Source organism: Camarhynchus parvulus, chromosome Z, assembly GCF_901933205.1.
Source record: "Camarhynchus parvulus chromosome Z, STF_HiC, whole genome shotgun sequence".
Taxonomy (NCBI): Eukaryota; Metazoa; Chordata; class Aves; order Passeriformes; family Thraupidae; genus Camarhynchus; species Camarhynchus parvulus.
Genome location: NC_044601.1, coordinates 15,161,336 through 15,180,701, shown reverse-complemented (window position 1 = coordinate 15,180,701; position 19,366 = coordinate 15,161,336). Strand labels below are relative to the sequence as shown.

At 42.8% G+C, this 19,366-nt stretch overlaps 1 protein-coding gene across 9 annotated transcripts in view; it reads right to left on the bottom strand.

Moving 5' to 3' along the window:
* The window catches only part of ELAVL2 (ELAV like RNA binding protein 2), a 94,799-nt gene that overhangs the window by 42,418 nt on the left and 33,015 nt on the right, over positions 1–19,366 (bottom strand). For 5 of the 9 annotated variants that reach the window (XM_030969529.1, XM_030969530.1, XM_030969528.1 and 2 more), the window contains exon 2: positions 9,223–9,313. The exons of the other annotated variants lie outside the window; for them this stretch is intronic. In XM_030969529.1, coding sequence (XP_030825389.1) covers positions 9,223–9,294 — 72 coding nt within the window. In that variant the 5' untranslated portion in view covers positions 9,295–9,313. The remainder of the gene's footprint in view (positions 1–9,222; positions 9,314–19,366) is intronic. 9 annotated transcript variants of the gene reach the window in all.

The window sequence follows — 19,366 nt, the reverse complement described above, 5'->3', positions numbered from 1 at the left end:
GCTGATGACCCCAAGGTAAGTGGTGCTGCTGACACTCCTGAAGTTCAGGATATCATCCAGGGGGACCTGGACAGGCTTGAAAAGTGAGACCATGGAAATCTCATCAGGTTTAGAGAGACCATGTTCATGTACTGCACCTGGCTCAGGACACTCCCAGTATCAGTACAGGCTGTGGGATGAATGGATGGAGAGCAGCCCTGTGAGCAGGACTGGGGGGTGCTGGTGGGTGAGAGGCTGGACATGACCCAGCCACGGGCACTCCCAGCCCAGAAAGCCAAATATGCCCTAGGCTGCAGCCAAAGCAGCGTGGGCAGCAGGGCCAGGGAGGGGATTTTGCCCCTCTGCTCTGCTGAGAGCCCACCTGGACACCTGCATACAGCTCTAGGTCCCAGCACAGGGAGGACATGGAACTGCTGGAGTGAGTTCAGGAGGGCCTGGATTAGAGGGACGGAGCACATCTCCTTTGACAAAATTCTGGGAGAATCAGGCTTGTTCAGCCTAGAAAAGAGATGACTGGGGTAGCCTAACTGTGGCCTTTTAGTACCTGAAGGGACTTTACAAGAAAGAGGGAAAGAGAAATTTTGAGTACTATGCAGTGAGTGACAGGACAAAAGGGAATGTCTTCAAATTGAAAGCTAGTAGGTTTCAGTTACTGAAGAATTAGTATTAGGAAGAAATTCTTTACTGTGAGGGTGGTAAGGCACTTGCCCAGAGAGGCTGTGGATGCCCCATCCCTCAAAATGTTCAAGGTCAGGTGGGATGGAGCTTAGAGCAACTTAATTTAGTGGAAGATATCCCTGTTCATGGCAAATGTATTAGAAACAGACAATCTCCAAGGTACTTTCAACTCAAACCAGTCTGATTCTACTGTGTCTCACCCAAAAGTCACTGACTGTATGACTGCAAGATGCAAGAGACATAATTAGGAGGAGTCTGATTGTACACAAGCACTTGTCCACAAGCTGCCACATCTACAAAAGGCACTCTGCCCCCTCAGTCAGTGACTGAATGGCAACAGCTGGTAAATACAATGGATTTTTAATGGCATCTTAATATTTAAGATTTGGGCAGCCCAGCCTGTTTGAGACCAACAGTTTAGGACTACATGCAAGAGAAAATTATGTACGTGAATTCTCCAGTAATACATACTTCAACACAAGAAGTTCACTAAAGAAATCCATCAATCACTGAAATTTAGCCTCATAATTAAACTGCTAAGAGGAGCTCTCAGAAAAAAGCCTCTTGTAAAATCACAGAGCAGCATCAGGACCTCTGATGGGCCTGTCCTAACAGCCCTGTTTAAAGCACCATAGGCAATCAGTGCATATCCAAACACCTAATAAGGTCAGCTGTGTTCAGGGACTGCTGAATAACTGAATTTCCTAAAAATAGGAGAGGGGGTAAGTTGAGTTTCTTACTTTGACATTCCTGGGAACACATTTCTGTGTTCCGTGTTTTGCATACAGAAGTATTTTCCAAGAGGTTACTTCAGCACAATACCAAAAAAGGGATACATCTATGTCCTGGGTTGACTATATGATGCTTTTATCCCCAAATTGTCTCATTTGTTTATGCTGAATAAGTTCTGCACCTTTAAGACTTGTTGCAGAGTGAAGGGGGGGAAAGAAGAAGTGTGCAGTTTGTTTTCAGACAGTGGACTCACTCCGCCGCATTCCTCTCCATGGACTGTGTTGTCTGCAGATGCACAGCAGGACAGAGAGCTCTCCTTTGCTTTTAGTTAGTTTTAGCTGGCTGAGGCAAAGAAGTTCCCTGGACTGTGTTTTTTTCCCTTTTCTTTGGACCTGTTCAAACCTGCTCTGGACTGAACACCAGAAGAGCACTGGCAGCTCCACCTGTGGCCCACTGGGCCGGGCCTGGGCCACGGCATTTCCAGCACCGGAAGGACTGATAAGAGCCTGAGTGAGCTGAACTGCAGCCTGGGGAGGGGATTTTCTCAGTTTGTCATCTCTTTTGGACCAGCAAGGGGTTTTATTGATTAATATTGTTTAAGTTCTATTTTTTCCACTTTTCTCCAAGGAGGTATTTTCTCCTGGACCGGTTGGGGGGAGGGGCCGATTGAATCGGCTTTCCTAGAGGAGACCCTCTGGGGATTCTTTCCCAAATTTGCTCTAAACCAAGACAAATACATCTTTTGGCACCCAACATAGGGCTCGAGAAAGTGGAAAAAAGCTCTATTGATTGCATGTTGGTTGTGCTCGCTCTGTAGTGAGTTAAAGCAGTCTGTAGCCATGTTGCTGGAATTCGTAACGTCTCTTGGGGTGGAGGCCTTCATGTGGTTCTGGTCTCTAGACCTTTTTGAGGTTTCAATACCTTTCTGGTCACTAGGATTATTGTCCATAAAACATAATTTTTACAGTAGAGGGGCACGGATTGGAATAGCTCTTGTGCTGGCCTTGGTGATAATGATTTACAGGGTGTTTATAAAGATGCTGGCGTCTGTTTACGATATGTTTCGTCCTAACCTGCATCCCAGTTCCAGTAGTATGTTTTGGGAATTTATTAGTAATTGCACCCAGTTTGTTAGAGGAGGAGCCAGGAATAAGGCTTTCCAGCATTTCTTTTCCTTCTTGTCCTTTGAAGCTGTTATGTCACTGTTCGAGAATGTTCAGTTTCCCCTGTATGTTAAAGAGACCATCTTTCTGGTATTTAATCTGGTAGGCTTCCTCTATATGGTCTGCAGCTTCTCTAGAATGAGGGCTGAGATATCCAGAAGAGTTGGTGAGATCCCTGACCCAGAAGCAGATGCAGACGTGAAAAATCCTGAGTGGTGTGGAGAATGGGAAAATACAGGCCAAACCTTGAAGGAATTTTCTGATCCTGTAGGCTGGGATTTTCCACATGAACAAATTCAGAACCCAGCTGAGGTGGGGAAATACCTAAAGGAGAAGTGCCGTGACGATTCGAATGAGAAAAGGCTAATTGCAATAAGCTGGGCCCTGGCCTATGCTTATCGCACTCTGTTAGATACTGTAGGGCAGCAGACAGAGGCGGGGGGCAGGGAGATAAATCAGCTATCCCAGTCAGTCAGGCTGCAGCCAGCACCCCAGGCTCGAAGCCAGCTGCCAAACCAGACAGTGAGCCTAAGCCAGCAGCCAAACCAATGGCTGTTGCTACCAGCACTAGAAGTGGGAAATGCACGGACAAAACCAACCGACCAGTGGATGATGAGGATGATGATACAGGAGAAAGAACCTCAATGCCTCCTGACATAAAATCAGGAGTCAAAGTAGCAGGTGCAAGATCAGATGCAAATATTGAGTCCTTTTCCCTGAAGCACCTTCATGGACTATGGAAGGATTACACCCTGATGAATCCATAATTAGTTGGTTAGTCCGTCTCTGGGATGCTGCAGGTGAGGCCACAGTTCTGGATGGCACTGAAGCAAGGCATTTGGGATCCCTGTCACAGGACTCTGTCATCGACCAAGGAATGATGAGGGGGGCTAATCCACACAGCCTCTGGGCACGGGTCTTGGACAGTGTTGCACAAAGATACCTGTGTGCAGATGATCTTTATATGCAACAAACACAGTGGAAGACCACAGAACAAGGGATCCAACGCCTGAGAGAAATGGCAGTGGCAGAGATTATCTTCTCAGACAATGTAACAACTAGGAACCCAGACTTGGTACCATGCACGTCTGTGATGTGGCGAAAACTTGTACGACTTGGGCCACATGAATATGCTTCTGCCTTAGCCATAATGAAGAGGGATGAGAGGGATGAGACTGTGCTGGATATGGCAAGGAAGGTCCGAGCATATGCAGACGCTGTGCATGGCCCAACACACGCCAGAATCGCAATGGTGGAAACACGTCTGCAGACATTAGAGGACAAGATAGAGGAGAACCACAAGAAGCCCAGAGAGGAGATTAAAGAAGACCTTCTCCAAATCTCAGCGGTACAGATCAGAGGTTCTGGTATCCAAGGCAGACGTTTCCCAGATGGTGAGAGAAGGTACACCCCACGAGCTGAGTTGTGGTTCTACCTGCGTGAGTGTGAAGAAAACATGACGAGTTGGGATGGACAACCTACTGCTGTTCTGGCATGACAGGTGCGTGAATTGAAGGAATACAGGGCTGGGAGAGGGAATTCCACCAAAAGGAAAGCAGCCCCAGTTGCCCGTAGCCGAACTGCCAGGTATGATGATGATGACATGTCCGATCCCCTTGAAGGAACATTCAAGACATATACCCAGGGAAAGAAGGATAACCAGGCTCAGAGGGGCCCTGCCTCTAGCCAGGTAGAGGCTAGGGAAAACCGTGTTTTTTGGACTGTGTGGATTTGTTGGCCTGGCACATCAGAACCACAAGAATATAAAGCTTTGGTTGATACTGGTGCTCAATGTACATTAATTCTGTCGAGACATGTGGGGACAGTCTGTTTCTATTGCTGGTGTGACAGAGGGATCCCAGGATTTCACTTTGGTGGAAGCTGAGGTGAGCCTGACTGGAAATGAGTGGAAGAAACACCCTATTGTGACTGGCCCAGAGGCCCCATGCATTTTAGGCATAGACTTCCTCTGAAGTGGGTATTTCAAAGACCCAAAGGGACTCCGATGGGCATTTGGAATAGCTGCTGTAGAGACAGAGGGTGTCAAGCAGTTGAACACTTTGCCTGGACTATCAGAAAGTCCATCCGCAGTAGGTCTCCTGAAAGTGGAAGAGCAACGAGTGCCAATTGCCACCTCGACAGTGCACCGCCGGCAGTATCGGACGAATCGAGATCGTGATCCCCATCCACAAAATGATCCGTGAGCTGGAGAGCCAAGGGGTGGTCAGCAAGACCCATCCACCCTTCAAGAGCCCCATCTGGCCTGTGTGTAAATCTGAAGGAGAATGGAGATTGACTGTGGACTATCGTGGCTTGAATGAAGTGACTCCACCGCTCAGCGCTGCTGTGCCGGACATGCTGGAACTCCAGTATGAGCTGGAATCCAAGGCAGCAAGGTGGTATGCCACTATTGACATTGCCAATGCATTTTTCTCCATTCTTCTGGCAGCAGAATGCAGGCCTCAGTTTGCTTTCACCTGGAGGGGCGTGCAGTACACCTGGAACCAACTGCCCCAGGGGTGGAAGCACAGCCCCACCATCTGCCATGGACTGATCCAGGCTGCACTGGAAAAGGGTGAGGCTCCAGAACATCTGCAATATATTGATGACATCATTGTGTGGGGGAAGACAGCAGCAGAAGTGCTCGAGAAAGGGGAGAAAATCATCCAGATTCTCCTAAAAGCTGGCTTCGCCATCAAGAACAGCAAAGTCAAGGGACCAAGATCCAGTTTCTGAGAGTGAAGTGGCAAGACAGACAGCGTCAGATTCCCACTGATGTCATCAACAAGATCACAGAAATGTCTCCACCATCCAGCAAGAAAGAAACACAAGCTTTCCTAGGCGCCATAGGTTTTTGGAGGATGCACATTCCTGAGTACAGTCAGATCATGAGCCCTCTTTACCTGGTCACCCGTAAGAAGAACCCTTTCCACTGGGGCCCTGAACAGCAACAAGCCTTTGCACAGATCAAGCAGGAGACTGTTCATGCAGCAGCCCATGGCCCAGTCAGGACAGGACCAGAGGTGAAGAACGTGCTGTACTCTGCAGCCAGGAACCATGGTCTGTCCTGGAGCCTTTGGCAGAAGGTGCCTGGGGAGACTCGAGGCCGACCGCTAGGATTTTGGAGTCTAAGCTACAGAGGGTCTGAGGCCAACTATACTCCAACAGAGAAAGAAATTTTAGCAGCCTATGAAGGAGTCCAAGCTGCCTCAGAGGTGATTGGCACGGAAGCACAACTCCTCCTGGCACCCCGACTACCAGTACTGGGGTGGATGTTCAAAGCAAAGGTTCCTTCTACGCACCATGCCACCAGCACCACATGGAGCAAATGGATTGCTGTTGTCACACAGTGCGCCCGTACTGGAAAAGTGAATCGCCCTGAGATTCTAGAAATAATTACAAACTGGCCGGAAGGTGAAAACTTTAGTCTTGCTGATGAAGAGGAACAAGAAGTGACACAGGCTGAAGAAGCTCCACCATACAACCAGCTGCCAGCAGAAGATACACGATACACTCTTTTTACTGATGGTTCTTGCAACATTGTGGGAATGAAACGAAAAGTGGAAAGCAGCGGTATGGAGCCCCACACGACAGGTTGCAGAGGCCACTGAAGGAGAAGGTGGATCAAGCCAACTTGCTGAACTCAAAGCTGTTCAACTGGCCCTGGACACTGCTGAGAGAGAGAAGTGGCCAAAGCTCTACCTTTACACTGATTCATGGATGGTAGCCAATGCTCTGTGGGGATGGCTGGAGAGGTGGAAAGAGGCTAACTGGCAGCATGGAGGAAAACCAATTTGGGCTGCTGCTGAGTGGAAAGACATTGCTACCAGGGTAGGGAGGCTACCTGCGAAAGTCCGCCATGTAGGTGCCCATGTCCCCAAGAGTAGAGATAATGAGGAGCATCAAAACAATGAGCAGGCAGACCAGGCTGCAAAGATAGAGGTGTCAAATATAGACTTAGATTGGCAACATAAGGGAGAGCATTCCTAGCTTGATGGGCCCATGATGCCTCAGGCCATCAGGGTAGGGATGCCACCTATAAGTGGGCACGAGACCAAGGGGTGGATTTAACCATGGACAGTATTTCTCAGGTTATCCATGACTGTGAGACGTGTGCTGCCATCAAGCAGACCAAACAAGTGAAGCCCCTGTGGTATGGTGGGCGGTGGTCCAAGTACAAGTATGGGGAGGCCTGGCAGATTGACTCCATCACACTGCCCCAGACACGCCAGGGCAAGCGTTATGTGCTGACCATGGTGGAAGCCACCACTGGATGGTTGGAAACCTACCCTGTGCCTCATGGTACGGCCCGTACCACCATCCTGGGCCTTGAAAAGCAAGTCCTGTGGAGGCATGGTACCCCTGAGAGGACTGAGTCAGACAATGGGACTCATTCCAAGAACAGCCTTATCAACACCTGGGCTAGGGAACATGGCATTGAGTGGGTGTACCATATCCCCTACCATGCACCAGCTGCAGGCAAAGTGGAGAGGTACAACAGGCTATTAAAAACCACATTGAAAGCATTAGGTGGGGGATCTTTCAAAAACTGGGAGCAGCATCTGGCAAAAGCCACCTGGTTAGTTAATACCCGAGGCTCTACTAACTGAGTGGGCCCTGCCCAATCTGAGCCTTTGCACAGAGCAGATGGAGACAAAGTCCCAGTGGTACATGTCAGAGGTTTGTTAGGGAAGACAGTTTGGATTAATTCTGCCTCGATTACAGACAAACCCATTCGTGGGGTTGTTTTTGCTCAAGGACCAGGTTGCACATGGTGGGTAATGCAAAAAGATGGAAGAACACGATGTGTACCTCAGGGAGATCTGATTGTTGGGCAAGACCTATGTGTAAATATCACTGTTTGCTGAATGCTGTTACCATTGTCTGTGTATAGCTGTATAATGGATGTATAATGTATGTGTTTGTAGAGTTAGAATTTATACTAGTTTTAGTAGTAAGCAGATGATATGGGGATAAGGGGTGGAATGTCCTGGGTTGACTATATGATGCTTTTATCCCCAAATCATCTCATTTGTTTATGCTGAATAATAGTAAGTTCTGCACCTTTGAGACTTGTTGCAGAGAGTGAAAGGGAGAAGAAGTGTGCAGTTTGTTTTCAGACAGTGGACTCACTCCGCTGCATTCCTCTCCATGGACTGCTGTTGTCTGTGATGAACAGACAGCAGGACAGAAGTTCTCCTTTGCTTTTAGTTAGTTTTAGTTGGCTGAGGCAAAGAAGTTCCCTGGACTGTGTTTTTTTCCCTTTTCTTTGGACCTCTTGGAACCTGCTCTGGACTGAACACCCAGGGGAGCACCGGCAGCTCCACCTGTGGCCCACTGGGCCGGGCCTGGCCGCAGCATTTCCAGCACCAGGAGGAGGACTGATAAGAGCCTGAGTGAGCTGAGCTGCAACCCGGGGACAGGGGGGGTTTCTCAGTTTGTCATCTCTTTTAGAGCAGCATTTGATATTGTTTAGGTTCTATTGTTTAATAAACAGGTTTTTTCCACTTTTCTCCAAGGAGGTATTTTCTCCCGGACCGGCTGGGGGGAGGGGCCGATTGAATCGGCTTTCCTAGAGGAGCCCCTTTGGGGATTCTTTCCCAAATTTGCTCTAAACCAGGACAATCTATTAAGAACACTCATTAGAAAAGCATGATCTCATTTTCCTGAAGAGCGACAACTAGAACAACATTTTCTTCCCTTGAGACAAAGTCCAAGAAGTAACCTGCTTCTGCCACTGATGAAACAAGTCCACTGAAAAGATGATAAAGTAGATTATCCCAATCAGGATAAATTACTTTTCAGAACACCAGCATACCTGTTAAAGGTAGTAGTTACAAATGCTGTGCTTTGAGGCTCTGTAGGATTGCCTTTTTCCTTTTTTTTGTGTTTTATTCTCAAATTTGAAGTGTTCATTGATCAAAATTAGCAGGATTTAGCAAGGACAACAAACAATTCTCTCTTAATTGCACATTTATTTTCACATTCAGGTGGCCAAGTATGGGTTCCTAAGCCAACATTCAAGTGAACAGCTGTAGTAGCCTGTGTGTGCTGAAAATTACAGCATCTTTCAGCTATAGAACCATCTGCTCTGAATGAAGTGATACTAATGTGTTTTACAAATAATGCATACCCCACTAATAGGCTAAAGAGAACTGTTCATAAAAGACAAAACACTAAATATTTTTCACTCAGAAAAATAGTTTGAGATAAATTTACAGTTTAAAAGAAGCTTAGAATAGACTGGCAAATATAATTTTAAAATAGTAATCATAAAAACACAACTATACCGTTTTTCAAAGTCACTGCAAATTAGTAGTCAGACCATACCAAAACCATTTTAGCACAATACTCCTCTTCAATTATCCACCATGTATTTTCAATTAGTACTAAAATCTAATTGACAATAGAAGAAAGGCAAGCCACTGCAGTGTAATTTCTACAGGAGATCAGCGTTTTACAGAAAAAGTTGTCTTGTTACGCCGGTGTGCTCTAGGCTCTCATAGAATAGGAACACACCCTACAGCCTATAACGAAACATATATGTGAGTTATCATTCCAAATGGAAGATTAGAAGACTTTGGTATGGCCTCAGCACTATTAACATGCAAAAAAGTAGCCTACAGAATTTAAGAAAAGTCCCACAGACCCCAGTCCAAGGCTCTGCTGCCCACGAACCGCTTCTAAGCAGAGAAGCCACATCACACAGTCTGACTGCCATGTTAGTTTGGAGTTGCCGTCTGCAATATGGACACAAAAAGTACTGTATGTTAGATTAGCAAGTTAATGCAACAAATCAGTTTGTACAAATTTACAGTAATTGCATTTATATTCCCAGCACGTCCATGCAGCGTGGCTTAATTGGATTTGAGGCAATTCCAATCTAATCTTAACAAATTCAGTTGTAAAATTATTTTTCTTACGTGAAATAAGATGCTTGTTTTTAAGATTTAAAAGATAATGCAGTCTAGTAACCCCTGCATCTACCCTGGCAACTACCTTCAGTACCACACCATGCCTAAAAGAAACTATATCACAAAACATTTTTTTAAATCTTCAAGACTGAAGAGTAAAGTAAAGAAATACAGTGAGTTTATTTTCCATCAGCACATCAGATGATCATGCACGCACTACAGCTTCCTTTACACGTCTTTCCCAGCGCACAGGAAAAAAAAATACACAAAGATGACAAAGTACTAAGTCAGAATTAATTCTATTCTCAAAATCCTGGGTTTTAAAAATTAAGTAAATGAAAATCTTGTGCAGATGGTATTCACTAAGCTTCCTTGCAACAGCTGTTTAAAAGTACCACTGCACATACAAGTGGCAGTAGAGTCAAGGATTTATCAAGTGCAATAACTGGAAAAAAACACACAAGTGTTTTTCATGAGAGTATTTTGTAATCAAGAATATTGTTCTTTGTTTTAACTAAAACATCACTGAAAATCCAGTTAGAATTACACTGAACAATGCTAGAAGGATACCACAAAAGCCAATAGGCCATTTGCAGATTACAGGTACTCCAGATGTGAAATACCACCACAACAGAACAAACAGAAAGGCTCCTGACCAGTGCCAGAGCTTGAGACTGCTGTTAGTAAAGAGATCCTACCCACAGCTAGATGAGGTAAGTCTAAACTTGATAAAAAAAAGGCTTAGGTTCCAGAAGGTGTTTCGGCATGTCCACAACTAGCCTCTGTGAGCGACCTGCGCTCCCAGAGCCCGGAGCACGCTTGCTTAAACTGCTGATGAATGAGGCGAGAAAAACTTTTCCCCTTTTAAAATGGGGCAAGTCACTCTTCAGATCAGTTTGCTACCAAAATCCGTATGCTTATCTGACTTCATATCTGGTCTTTATTTCTAGCTTAGGTTAACTATGACCTTCAATCACCTCTTTATGCAAAATATTGAGGGTTTGGTATCAAGTGTAAGTTTGCATGCCATTCTTTGTTTCCTGTGAACCATAAGCTACAGCCTATGGTTAGAAAACTTCAATAGAACAGAGCTTACTTCCTTGTAAGGACTTCAGCGTACTAACTGGATACTTAACTGTCCTCTTAAAGACTGCAGCATTTCTCAAAAAAAAAAAGCCAAGAGCACCTGTCAGTTGAAGTACTTCCAGCTTGCATAACACATTTATCTTAATTGAGGCATTCTACACAGCACTTGCAATCAGTGTGCAAGTCAGTTCTCTGACTAAAAAAAAAACCATTATGTCTCAAAAATGTTTTTGCTCTACCAGCTCTTCTACCATTTTTATTGCTTCCTAGGCTGTAGAGACTGCTCCCTTACAACTAGTTTGGAAAACTGGCATCCTTACCATTGCATTTACACGTCTATCTGACCTAAAAATAGTATTAAATATGGCTAATTACATTCTAGAAAAAAAAAGAGAAACTTTTCTGAAATGAGTTTTCAGCTGTAACACCACACTAAACCAGCAGATTAACATAGAATTTGAGCTTTCTTCCACCCTCCCCCCCCACAAAAATTTTTAAAATCTTGAACTGCCGAAGAATCCCCAAAAGCTAATTCAGTTTTTGACTATCAGCCTCAGAGACAGTAATACACTTCAGGTTATTAAAATAGCTTAAAATTACTGCATTCAAAACTGATAAAACCATTATGTTCAGGAAATAGGGTTCTATACCTACTGTGGAAAAGTTTGTCTTATAATACATTCAGATTAAGAGGAGAACAATAACAGTAAACCTTTGAGTAAATCTGCTCTCTTTATAATGCTGAAAGGAAGCAGAACTAAAGACATAGTTGTTCAGTTCAGCAAACTGAGTGGTTCTCTCTCACATGCAGTGCATGGCAGCCATCTATCTTTCTATAAACTTACTTTTTCCTCATCAAGCACAGATAAGATTTTAAATCCAAACACCCTTAAACAGTGTTTATGGCATTAACTGAATGCCAGTTTCTAATTAGCTGCAGTTCAAGCAAGACATGAGTAAAGTTTGCCTAGCAGAGTAGCAAGTAGGGTTTTTTTTGTTTTTGAAGAGAAAAGACATCAGAAGTTCAAAAGCCATATGGTTTATGCAATTAGTTCTGGTTGCCATAGAACAGTTCCAATTATAACAGCAGATTTTTATATGAGAGCTTTAGAAAATATAGTGCAGCTAGCAAGATGAAGACTGGCTAAACAATAGCAACAGTGGCCTACTAACTTTCCTTTCAACGTAGGTATTTTGGTGCACAATATACTGAATTATTCATGCTCAGCTGAAAATGTAGGCTGAGGCTGGATCCTGGCAATGCTGTGACAGCACCAAGAAGGTGACACAACAGGTAAGCTTTGAACCACTCTTACCACCTCACAAGCATCATACAGATGCTAGGGAGAAACGTTTAGAGCGTTAGACTTCTGACAAAGTCCTTCTACCACCTGTTTGAATTCATACTTATGCATCCTGGTCATTGCTGGGTGGGAAATCATTTCACATAGGTTTTATATACATAATTTAATTATATTTGTAGACACTGCATTAAAAAAATCACTGCACAGATGCCTGCTGCAATTACATTATGTAGTTCTAAACAGTATTATCACATAAAGGTGATTACACTCTGAATTAAAGACAGCAGATACTAAACACATCCGCTTACTTCAACTGTTATCACTGTTCAGAGGCAACCCAAACTGGACCATGAGATGTCTCCAGCCTCAAAGGTCACAGGTGACACAATGCCCTTGGTAAAGTCCTAAGAGATGTACATGTAGTCCTGAAGATTCTCCTAGAGGCTTACATACCACAAAACCTTCAGAGCATGCCTTAGTATTTATTTTGTGTTTGCCCTTCCATCCTGTTTTCCAGTGCAAGGGAAGCATGCAATAGATACAACACATCACCATTTGGATAAGCAAATGCTAGAGATTTTGTTTTCATAATACCAAACTGCAGAACAAGAACCACCTCTGGCTGCATACATCATTCCTTATCTCTTCCAGACACAAAGGTCTAAACCAGAACTTTGTTCTCGGCTTGTAACAAAGTTGTTCTCTTTCCAGAGGATTTATTCAATCCACTTTGACTCACAACAGTAATTAATGCATTTTAACAAGGATAAACTGTTTCTTGTCTGTGGGGACTGTTGCTAAACATGTTAAATTTAAAAAAAAAACATTATTTGAGCACTCACTGAAAGGTAAGACCTGGCACAATACAGACACTGAATTTTGCTTTAAAAAGCGCAACTCAGCAAAACAAATTTTCTTTGGGCATTAGAATTTTAAGTGCAGAGTTACTGAAAATTGGAATAGATGCAATTCTTCATGCTTCCTCTTTAGTGATTTTTATCTTTACTGGAGTGTTAATTTGAAGGACTCATTTTTTTTCAAATGGTCAAGTACCTTAGAAGCATATACAAAAGCACAGTGCTAATTTTTGCACACTCAAAACATCTGTACAATAAGAGATAACAGAGACTGTTCAATTTAGCATATGCAAAAACTATTACATAGCTTGTCTGAACATTCCAAAGGCCTTTATGGGTAAACGCACACAAAGGCCAGAGGCATGTCTTTAGTTAAGAACCTTGCCTGTCAGAACAAAACACTACTCACTCTTAGTTTCCCTATAAGAAGGATGGCTGTCAAGGAGAGCTTAATGATTGCTCTGAGATCCACATATTAACAGGGCATCTTGGGTTTGGCAGTCTGCACAAACAGGCTAAACAGCTCTTATTTCTTTCTCTCTGTTTTCACTTTTTGTTTAATAGTATAAACCGCCAATGGTCCATTAGCAGCCCTCCCCACCTGCATGTACATTCATTTGCTGTTCCCTCCATTACACTATTTAAGAATCTGCAGCACAAACTAGATCAGGGTACTGACTGATGAGAATTCATGCAGCTCAGGAGAAGAAACCAGAAGAGCACCTCTTGATTTATGCTAAGTTATATGGAAGAACTTTGATAAAATAGATGAAAGACAGAAATTTTCACAGAAAACTTAGAATTTTTCTGATAATGAGGTGGTCTCAAACCTTCAAGCAACTTAAAAAGTTTCTAATGTAAGGACAGGCAATTAAGACAAGAAAGCATGAGCCCTTTGCAACAATAAAAAGCACTTTCTAGCCTCTCAAAAGTGGCAGATTAGAAGGGGAACCTTTTCACAGACTCTTCAATGAATCACAAAAATACCACTTAACATTTCTACATCTTGGCCTCAGTGTCATGATGAGCTGAAATAAGTGAAGACAATGAAGATAGTTACCAAAAAAAAGTCATTTGAATTTTAGGGAAAAGGACTGTAATTCACCCCTGTGATTGCTGCTGCAGAAGGTAATCTGCAGAAGCTTTCAGCAGATTAACTCTTTCAGCAGGAAAGAAGAGGCACCCGAAGCCAACTTGCCTATTCCAGGTAAGGAGTGAGAAGACAACTGAAGACCTGCAGACAGTTGAACAAGAAACAGTTATTTGTAGAGGCACGAAAGAACTTAACAGTGTTGGTGACCACTAAAAAGGACAGATGCAAGAAAGTGAAAATTATGTATGGAATGTAAATATTCGTAGGAACACTAAAAATCTATACATAGATTAAAAGAAAACATCTTCACTCAGTAGGAAATGCTTTTGGAAACTCTTAACATTTCTGCAAAATACTTAAGAGTATTAGGATACTCTAAACAATCCCCTACTAAAGCTACTATGCATTAGGAATGAAGCCAACAAACACTTGCAAGGGGTTCTGAAAAAATAATGCATGTACAACAAGGCAAGGACATTGCTTGGCAACAGACTAATCTACAGAAAATAAATGATCTCTTCTGACTGAAATTACAAATTATCCTATCAGCTGGGGTAAGGGGAGGGAAACAAGCAGGGTAACTTAAGTTATCCTAGAACCCATATTAGAAAGATCAGCTCTAACAGTCTTCTGTAAAGAAAACAAGCACCTCCATTCCATTAAGGGATCAGTTCAAGTGAGACCCCAATAAACTATAACCATTTTTACGTTCCTAGTTATTCAGGTCAATTTAGACACACAACCACTTCTACCAACATAACTAATTCCCTGAACAAGACAGCATCAACATGTATTACTAATTAGCTCATATACAAGGAAAATCCCCCAAAATTTAGCACAAACTTTTTCCTTGTATTGCCCTCTTTCATATAAAAAATGTTCAAAGCCAGCTACGGGAAAATTATTACTTTGGTTATATTTGAAATTTTACCTAAATATCAAGTTGGAACTGTTTGAACACAGCCAATACTGATGTTCAGAAAAGTTTCACCAAAACAATGAAAAATGATGAACACAAAATCACAAACAGCTATTCAGATCTCAAATAAATAAGCTGTGAACAATTCAACACTTAAATAATACTTTAAATAAGACTAACTTTTAACAGGCATGATTTTTCAACTGCACTCTACTAGCCACAAAATCTTGCCAACTATGTTTATTGCTCTTATTTGCTGTCCCAGTCTCCTGTGTTAGCTCTCTCAGCCTTCTAGCAAAATGCTCTCCAAGGCAATACGGCTCTGTCAAAATAAATATGTATTCTTCAAGAGGTAACTGCATCTTATTGTAGACATTTCCCTTCAGCCTTAGACATTTGCAGTCCTCTCAAGTCTACTAACACAGGAAAACAGAAGATTCAGTGGGGTGAAAGGAGACAACTTGATGACTCTTCAAATATAGTAACTTGATAGGTTGAAGGGTTTCAAAGTCAACATCCACTTGAACTGGCTAGGATGCCTACTTCAATTTTTCAGTATTTACCTCAGTATTCCAGCTGGGCTGTGTAAAATTTCCCCCCCTTTCATACTGCAGTTACATCCTTCTTTCCCACTGTGAATTTCAAAAGCTGATGTTCACCAACAGAGAGGAACAGGAAGCAAGCCAAGTTAGTCTGACTGAAGAGGTATACAAATCAAAAAAACACGAGTAAGAAAAAGATGCTCTTCTAATCAAGAAAGCGTGTGTCACCTTCAAGGCTACACCCTACTCCACTTACTCTTTGGTGCATCTTCCTGAAGGACAACATTGTTTTCTCCCTCATGCACTCAGCTTTTTTCACCACAACAGAGAGCCCAAGGATGGATGACAGGATTAATTTTCCCGGATTAGGGTAACAAGGTTAGAGAAACAGTTATTTTGTGCTGGCTTTTCATGGCAGCACCCCTTGCTCAAAGCTCAGTGGTAAACTGGAGAGATGGTTAGGCCCAAAACGCACCCCCATCACAGACATTCCATCAGAGGCTACTCCTCAGCAGATCGACAGGGCATGAACCTGTTACCTCCATCACAGCCCTACCCTTCAAACTGCAGGATTTCCCTTCAGGAGAGCTTTTGCTCACTCACAGGGAACTTTTAGTTCAAATGGAGATTTAGACAAGAGAAAAGTTGCATGACTAAATATCCCTACCCCTTAAACCCTCATGTATACTGCTAGTTAGCTCAAAAATTACATCCTCAACACCATACAAAGAAGGGGAAAATGCAAGCAGCTCAAAGTCAGAAACCAGTAATCGCCATGCCCCTCCCCCTTCCCCTATACCCATGTTTACAAGTACTATCAAAGTGGTATCAGGCTGGACAACAACACAATGCCTACACCCTCCGATGTCTCCAGAAGCCCAGATCATCAGTGGCCTGACAGACTGACATGTCACAGCATCCCTCTTTCAGCTCCAAAAGTCATGACAAGCAAAGCTTACGAGCTAAAGTATTCAAACCAAACTGAAACATGCACCATTATGTACACATAGAATCAAGTCATTTTCGCACAGGAAATATTTATTAATTCTTCCATTGAGGAAACCTTCTGGGGAAGAGATCTTCATAAGGACAACAGCTCAACTAGCAACACAGGGTAAGATGTACTGGGATTTGCCAGTATCTGCCTTCCAGGAGACAAAGCAGCAAACAAGCTACCTGAACAGCCTTGGACATGATGCCCAAAATTGCTTAAATGGCCTAGGATTACATCTTAGAGGTTAAGTATTATTCAAATAATTAATACTTGCTTTCATTCTTTGGTGAAGGGCCTCAAAGTAGCATGGAAGGCAAAGAACAGGAACTTGTGGCAACAACTGACTTGACCTGCAATTTTTATTTTTCCCCCTTCCACAGCTGGGCCTGAGGGGTTGGAAAAACAGAAGGAAAGAAGGAACACTGTTCAAACTGAAACACTTCCAATCAGCATACTCTCTTCAGTCAATATAAGAAGAGATCACAGAATCACAGGGTTGGAAGAGACCCTCAAGATCATCAAGTCCAACCTGCTCCCTAATACCTCAACTAAACTATGGCACTGAGTGCCACATCCAGTCTTTTTTTAAAACACATCCAGGGATGGTGACTCCACCAGCTCCCTGGGCAGACCATTCCAGTACTTTATCACTCTTTCAGCAAAAAACTTTTTCCTAATATCCAACCTGTATTTTCCTTGGCGCAGCTTAAGATTCTGTCCTCTCATTCTGTTAGTCGCTGGCTGGTGAAAGAGACCAATCCCCACCTGACTACAACCACCTTTCAGAAGTTGTAGAGGTCACCCCTGAGCCTCCTTTTCTCCAGGCTAAACAACCCCAGCTTCCTCAGTCGTTCCTCACAGGGCTTGTGTTCCAAGCCCCTCACCAGCCTTGTTGCTCTCCTCTGGACACGCTCAAGTGACTCAATGTCCTTCCCAAACTGAGGGCCCAGAACTGGACACAGCACTCAAGGTGGGGCCTCACCAGTGCTGAGAGGGGGAGAACGACCTCTCTGTTTCTGCTGGGCACTCTATTCCTGATGCAGGCCAGGATGCCCTTGGCCTTCTTGGCCCCCAGGGCACACTGCTGGCTCATGTTCAGCCGGCTGTTCAGCAGAACCCCCAGGTCCCTTTCTGCCTGGGCACTATCCAGCCACACCATCCCCAGCCTGTAGTGCTGCAGAGAGTTATTGTGGCCAAAATGCAGGACTGGGCACTTGGACTTACTAAACACCATCTTGTTAGACTCTGCCCATCCATCCAACCATTCCAGGTCTCTCTGAGGAATGAGAGAGACCCCTACCTTCCATGAGATTGACACACGCTCACAGCTTAGTGTCATCTGCAAATTTATTAATGAAAACCTCAATCCCCTCATCCATGAGATTTGCAACCTACAGTTACAAGGCTTCTATTTTATCACTTCTTTAAAAAAAGATTACAAATCAGCAAAAGTGAAGACATCAACGAGCCATTCTTGTTAACAATCCATAGTGAACTAATATGAAAACACATGGCCAATGCCAGTTTACTCCCAAAATCTACTACGGATAAAGACTGACTATTCAGTCTCCAAGAAGTGTTTTTAGTGGTCTCAAGTCAATAATCACATCTTTTAGTCACAAAATCATGCTTAACTGGAGCTATGATTTGTCCCATCCTGCCGCATCTGGTGTAAGCAGTCACTGGAGAAGGTTCCATTAAAGCAGTACAAAGGCTTCCTATACCAGATCAACAGAACTTTTATTTCTTATTTCTGATATACCATGAGTAATGAATAATGCAATACAGATATAACATAACAGACCCATATGCTATGCTGTCTTGTATGCAGAAATTTTTATCCAACTAAAAATGCAGAGCAATTAATATTTAAAAGACTCGCTAGTTTAAAACTACTCTTGCTCTTGCCTTCAGTCACCACAGAAACCATGCCCAGGTCTTAAAGGTTTCTGACCTCTGGGGATGAGAATTCTTGCACAAACATGAATTTAAGAACAGAGAAGCCAAAATATAAGAGCCTCTTGCTGAAACTGTCAATATTTTAATACATCATCATTAATACTGGTAATCAGATTTTCCTATTATTCTGTCCATAAATATGGAGTTTCTGGGACCACTTGGCTTCCACATGCTCTAGTTCTTCTAAACTTTTTGTCATGACTAGTTGTATCTAGTTTGTCTCCCACTCCAAGTTTTCTCCAGTAGTCCAAATACCATTAAACTGTGTATCACTAAATTGCCTTAAATTGCCTTTCCTCCTTACATGGGCTAACCGACATATTTTGACTCTCATGCTTTATTCTTTCATATATTATTCTATGCTGTGTCTTAGACCCAAACCTATTAAAACTACAACTTGATATATTTATATAGTTGACATTTCTATCATTTGTGTCTTAACATTATATATACTTATTACTGAAATCTAAATTTTTTAACAACAAAATCTAGATAAGGCAATTTTCTTTCAAATTAGTTTCAAAAACATGATTTCACTTAGATATTTATCACTGCATAAAAAAACGCCTGAGGTAATACTCCCCTTCAACATAAAACTAATTATATACCTAATTCAATAGCAAGAGAAACACAGCTACAGAAGGATGCCACTGTAACAGAGCTCCCAAATACTTGAAATCACATCTTTGACAATTTATTTTATTCTCCTGTGTACATCTTCAAGTTTCAATATCAAAGGAAAATCAAGAGAATTGTTTGTGAAAGAGATGGTAAGAAGTCTTATAAGATAACATGACACCATAAATGAAGTCAAACCAACAGCACACAGCTCTGTGTGAATAACTTAAACTTTTCTGCCCTCTATCAATGCATATCAAGTTCTACAAAGTCACCTATGCCCCAAAAATCTTGCTGTAGTGCACACTGGAGTACAAAGAAAGAGCTTGGAAAGGGACACATACACAACAGTAAACCAAAAAATTACTTTGAAAACATCAACAGCTGAAAAATATTAGACTGACGCCATCTGACTTAGAATATGCTTGCTTTCTATATGGGCTAACCTGCATACTTTTACTATCATTTCACAACAGAAAAGCACTAAATCTGAGGCACTGCAGAAGG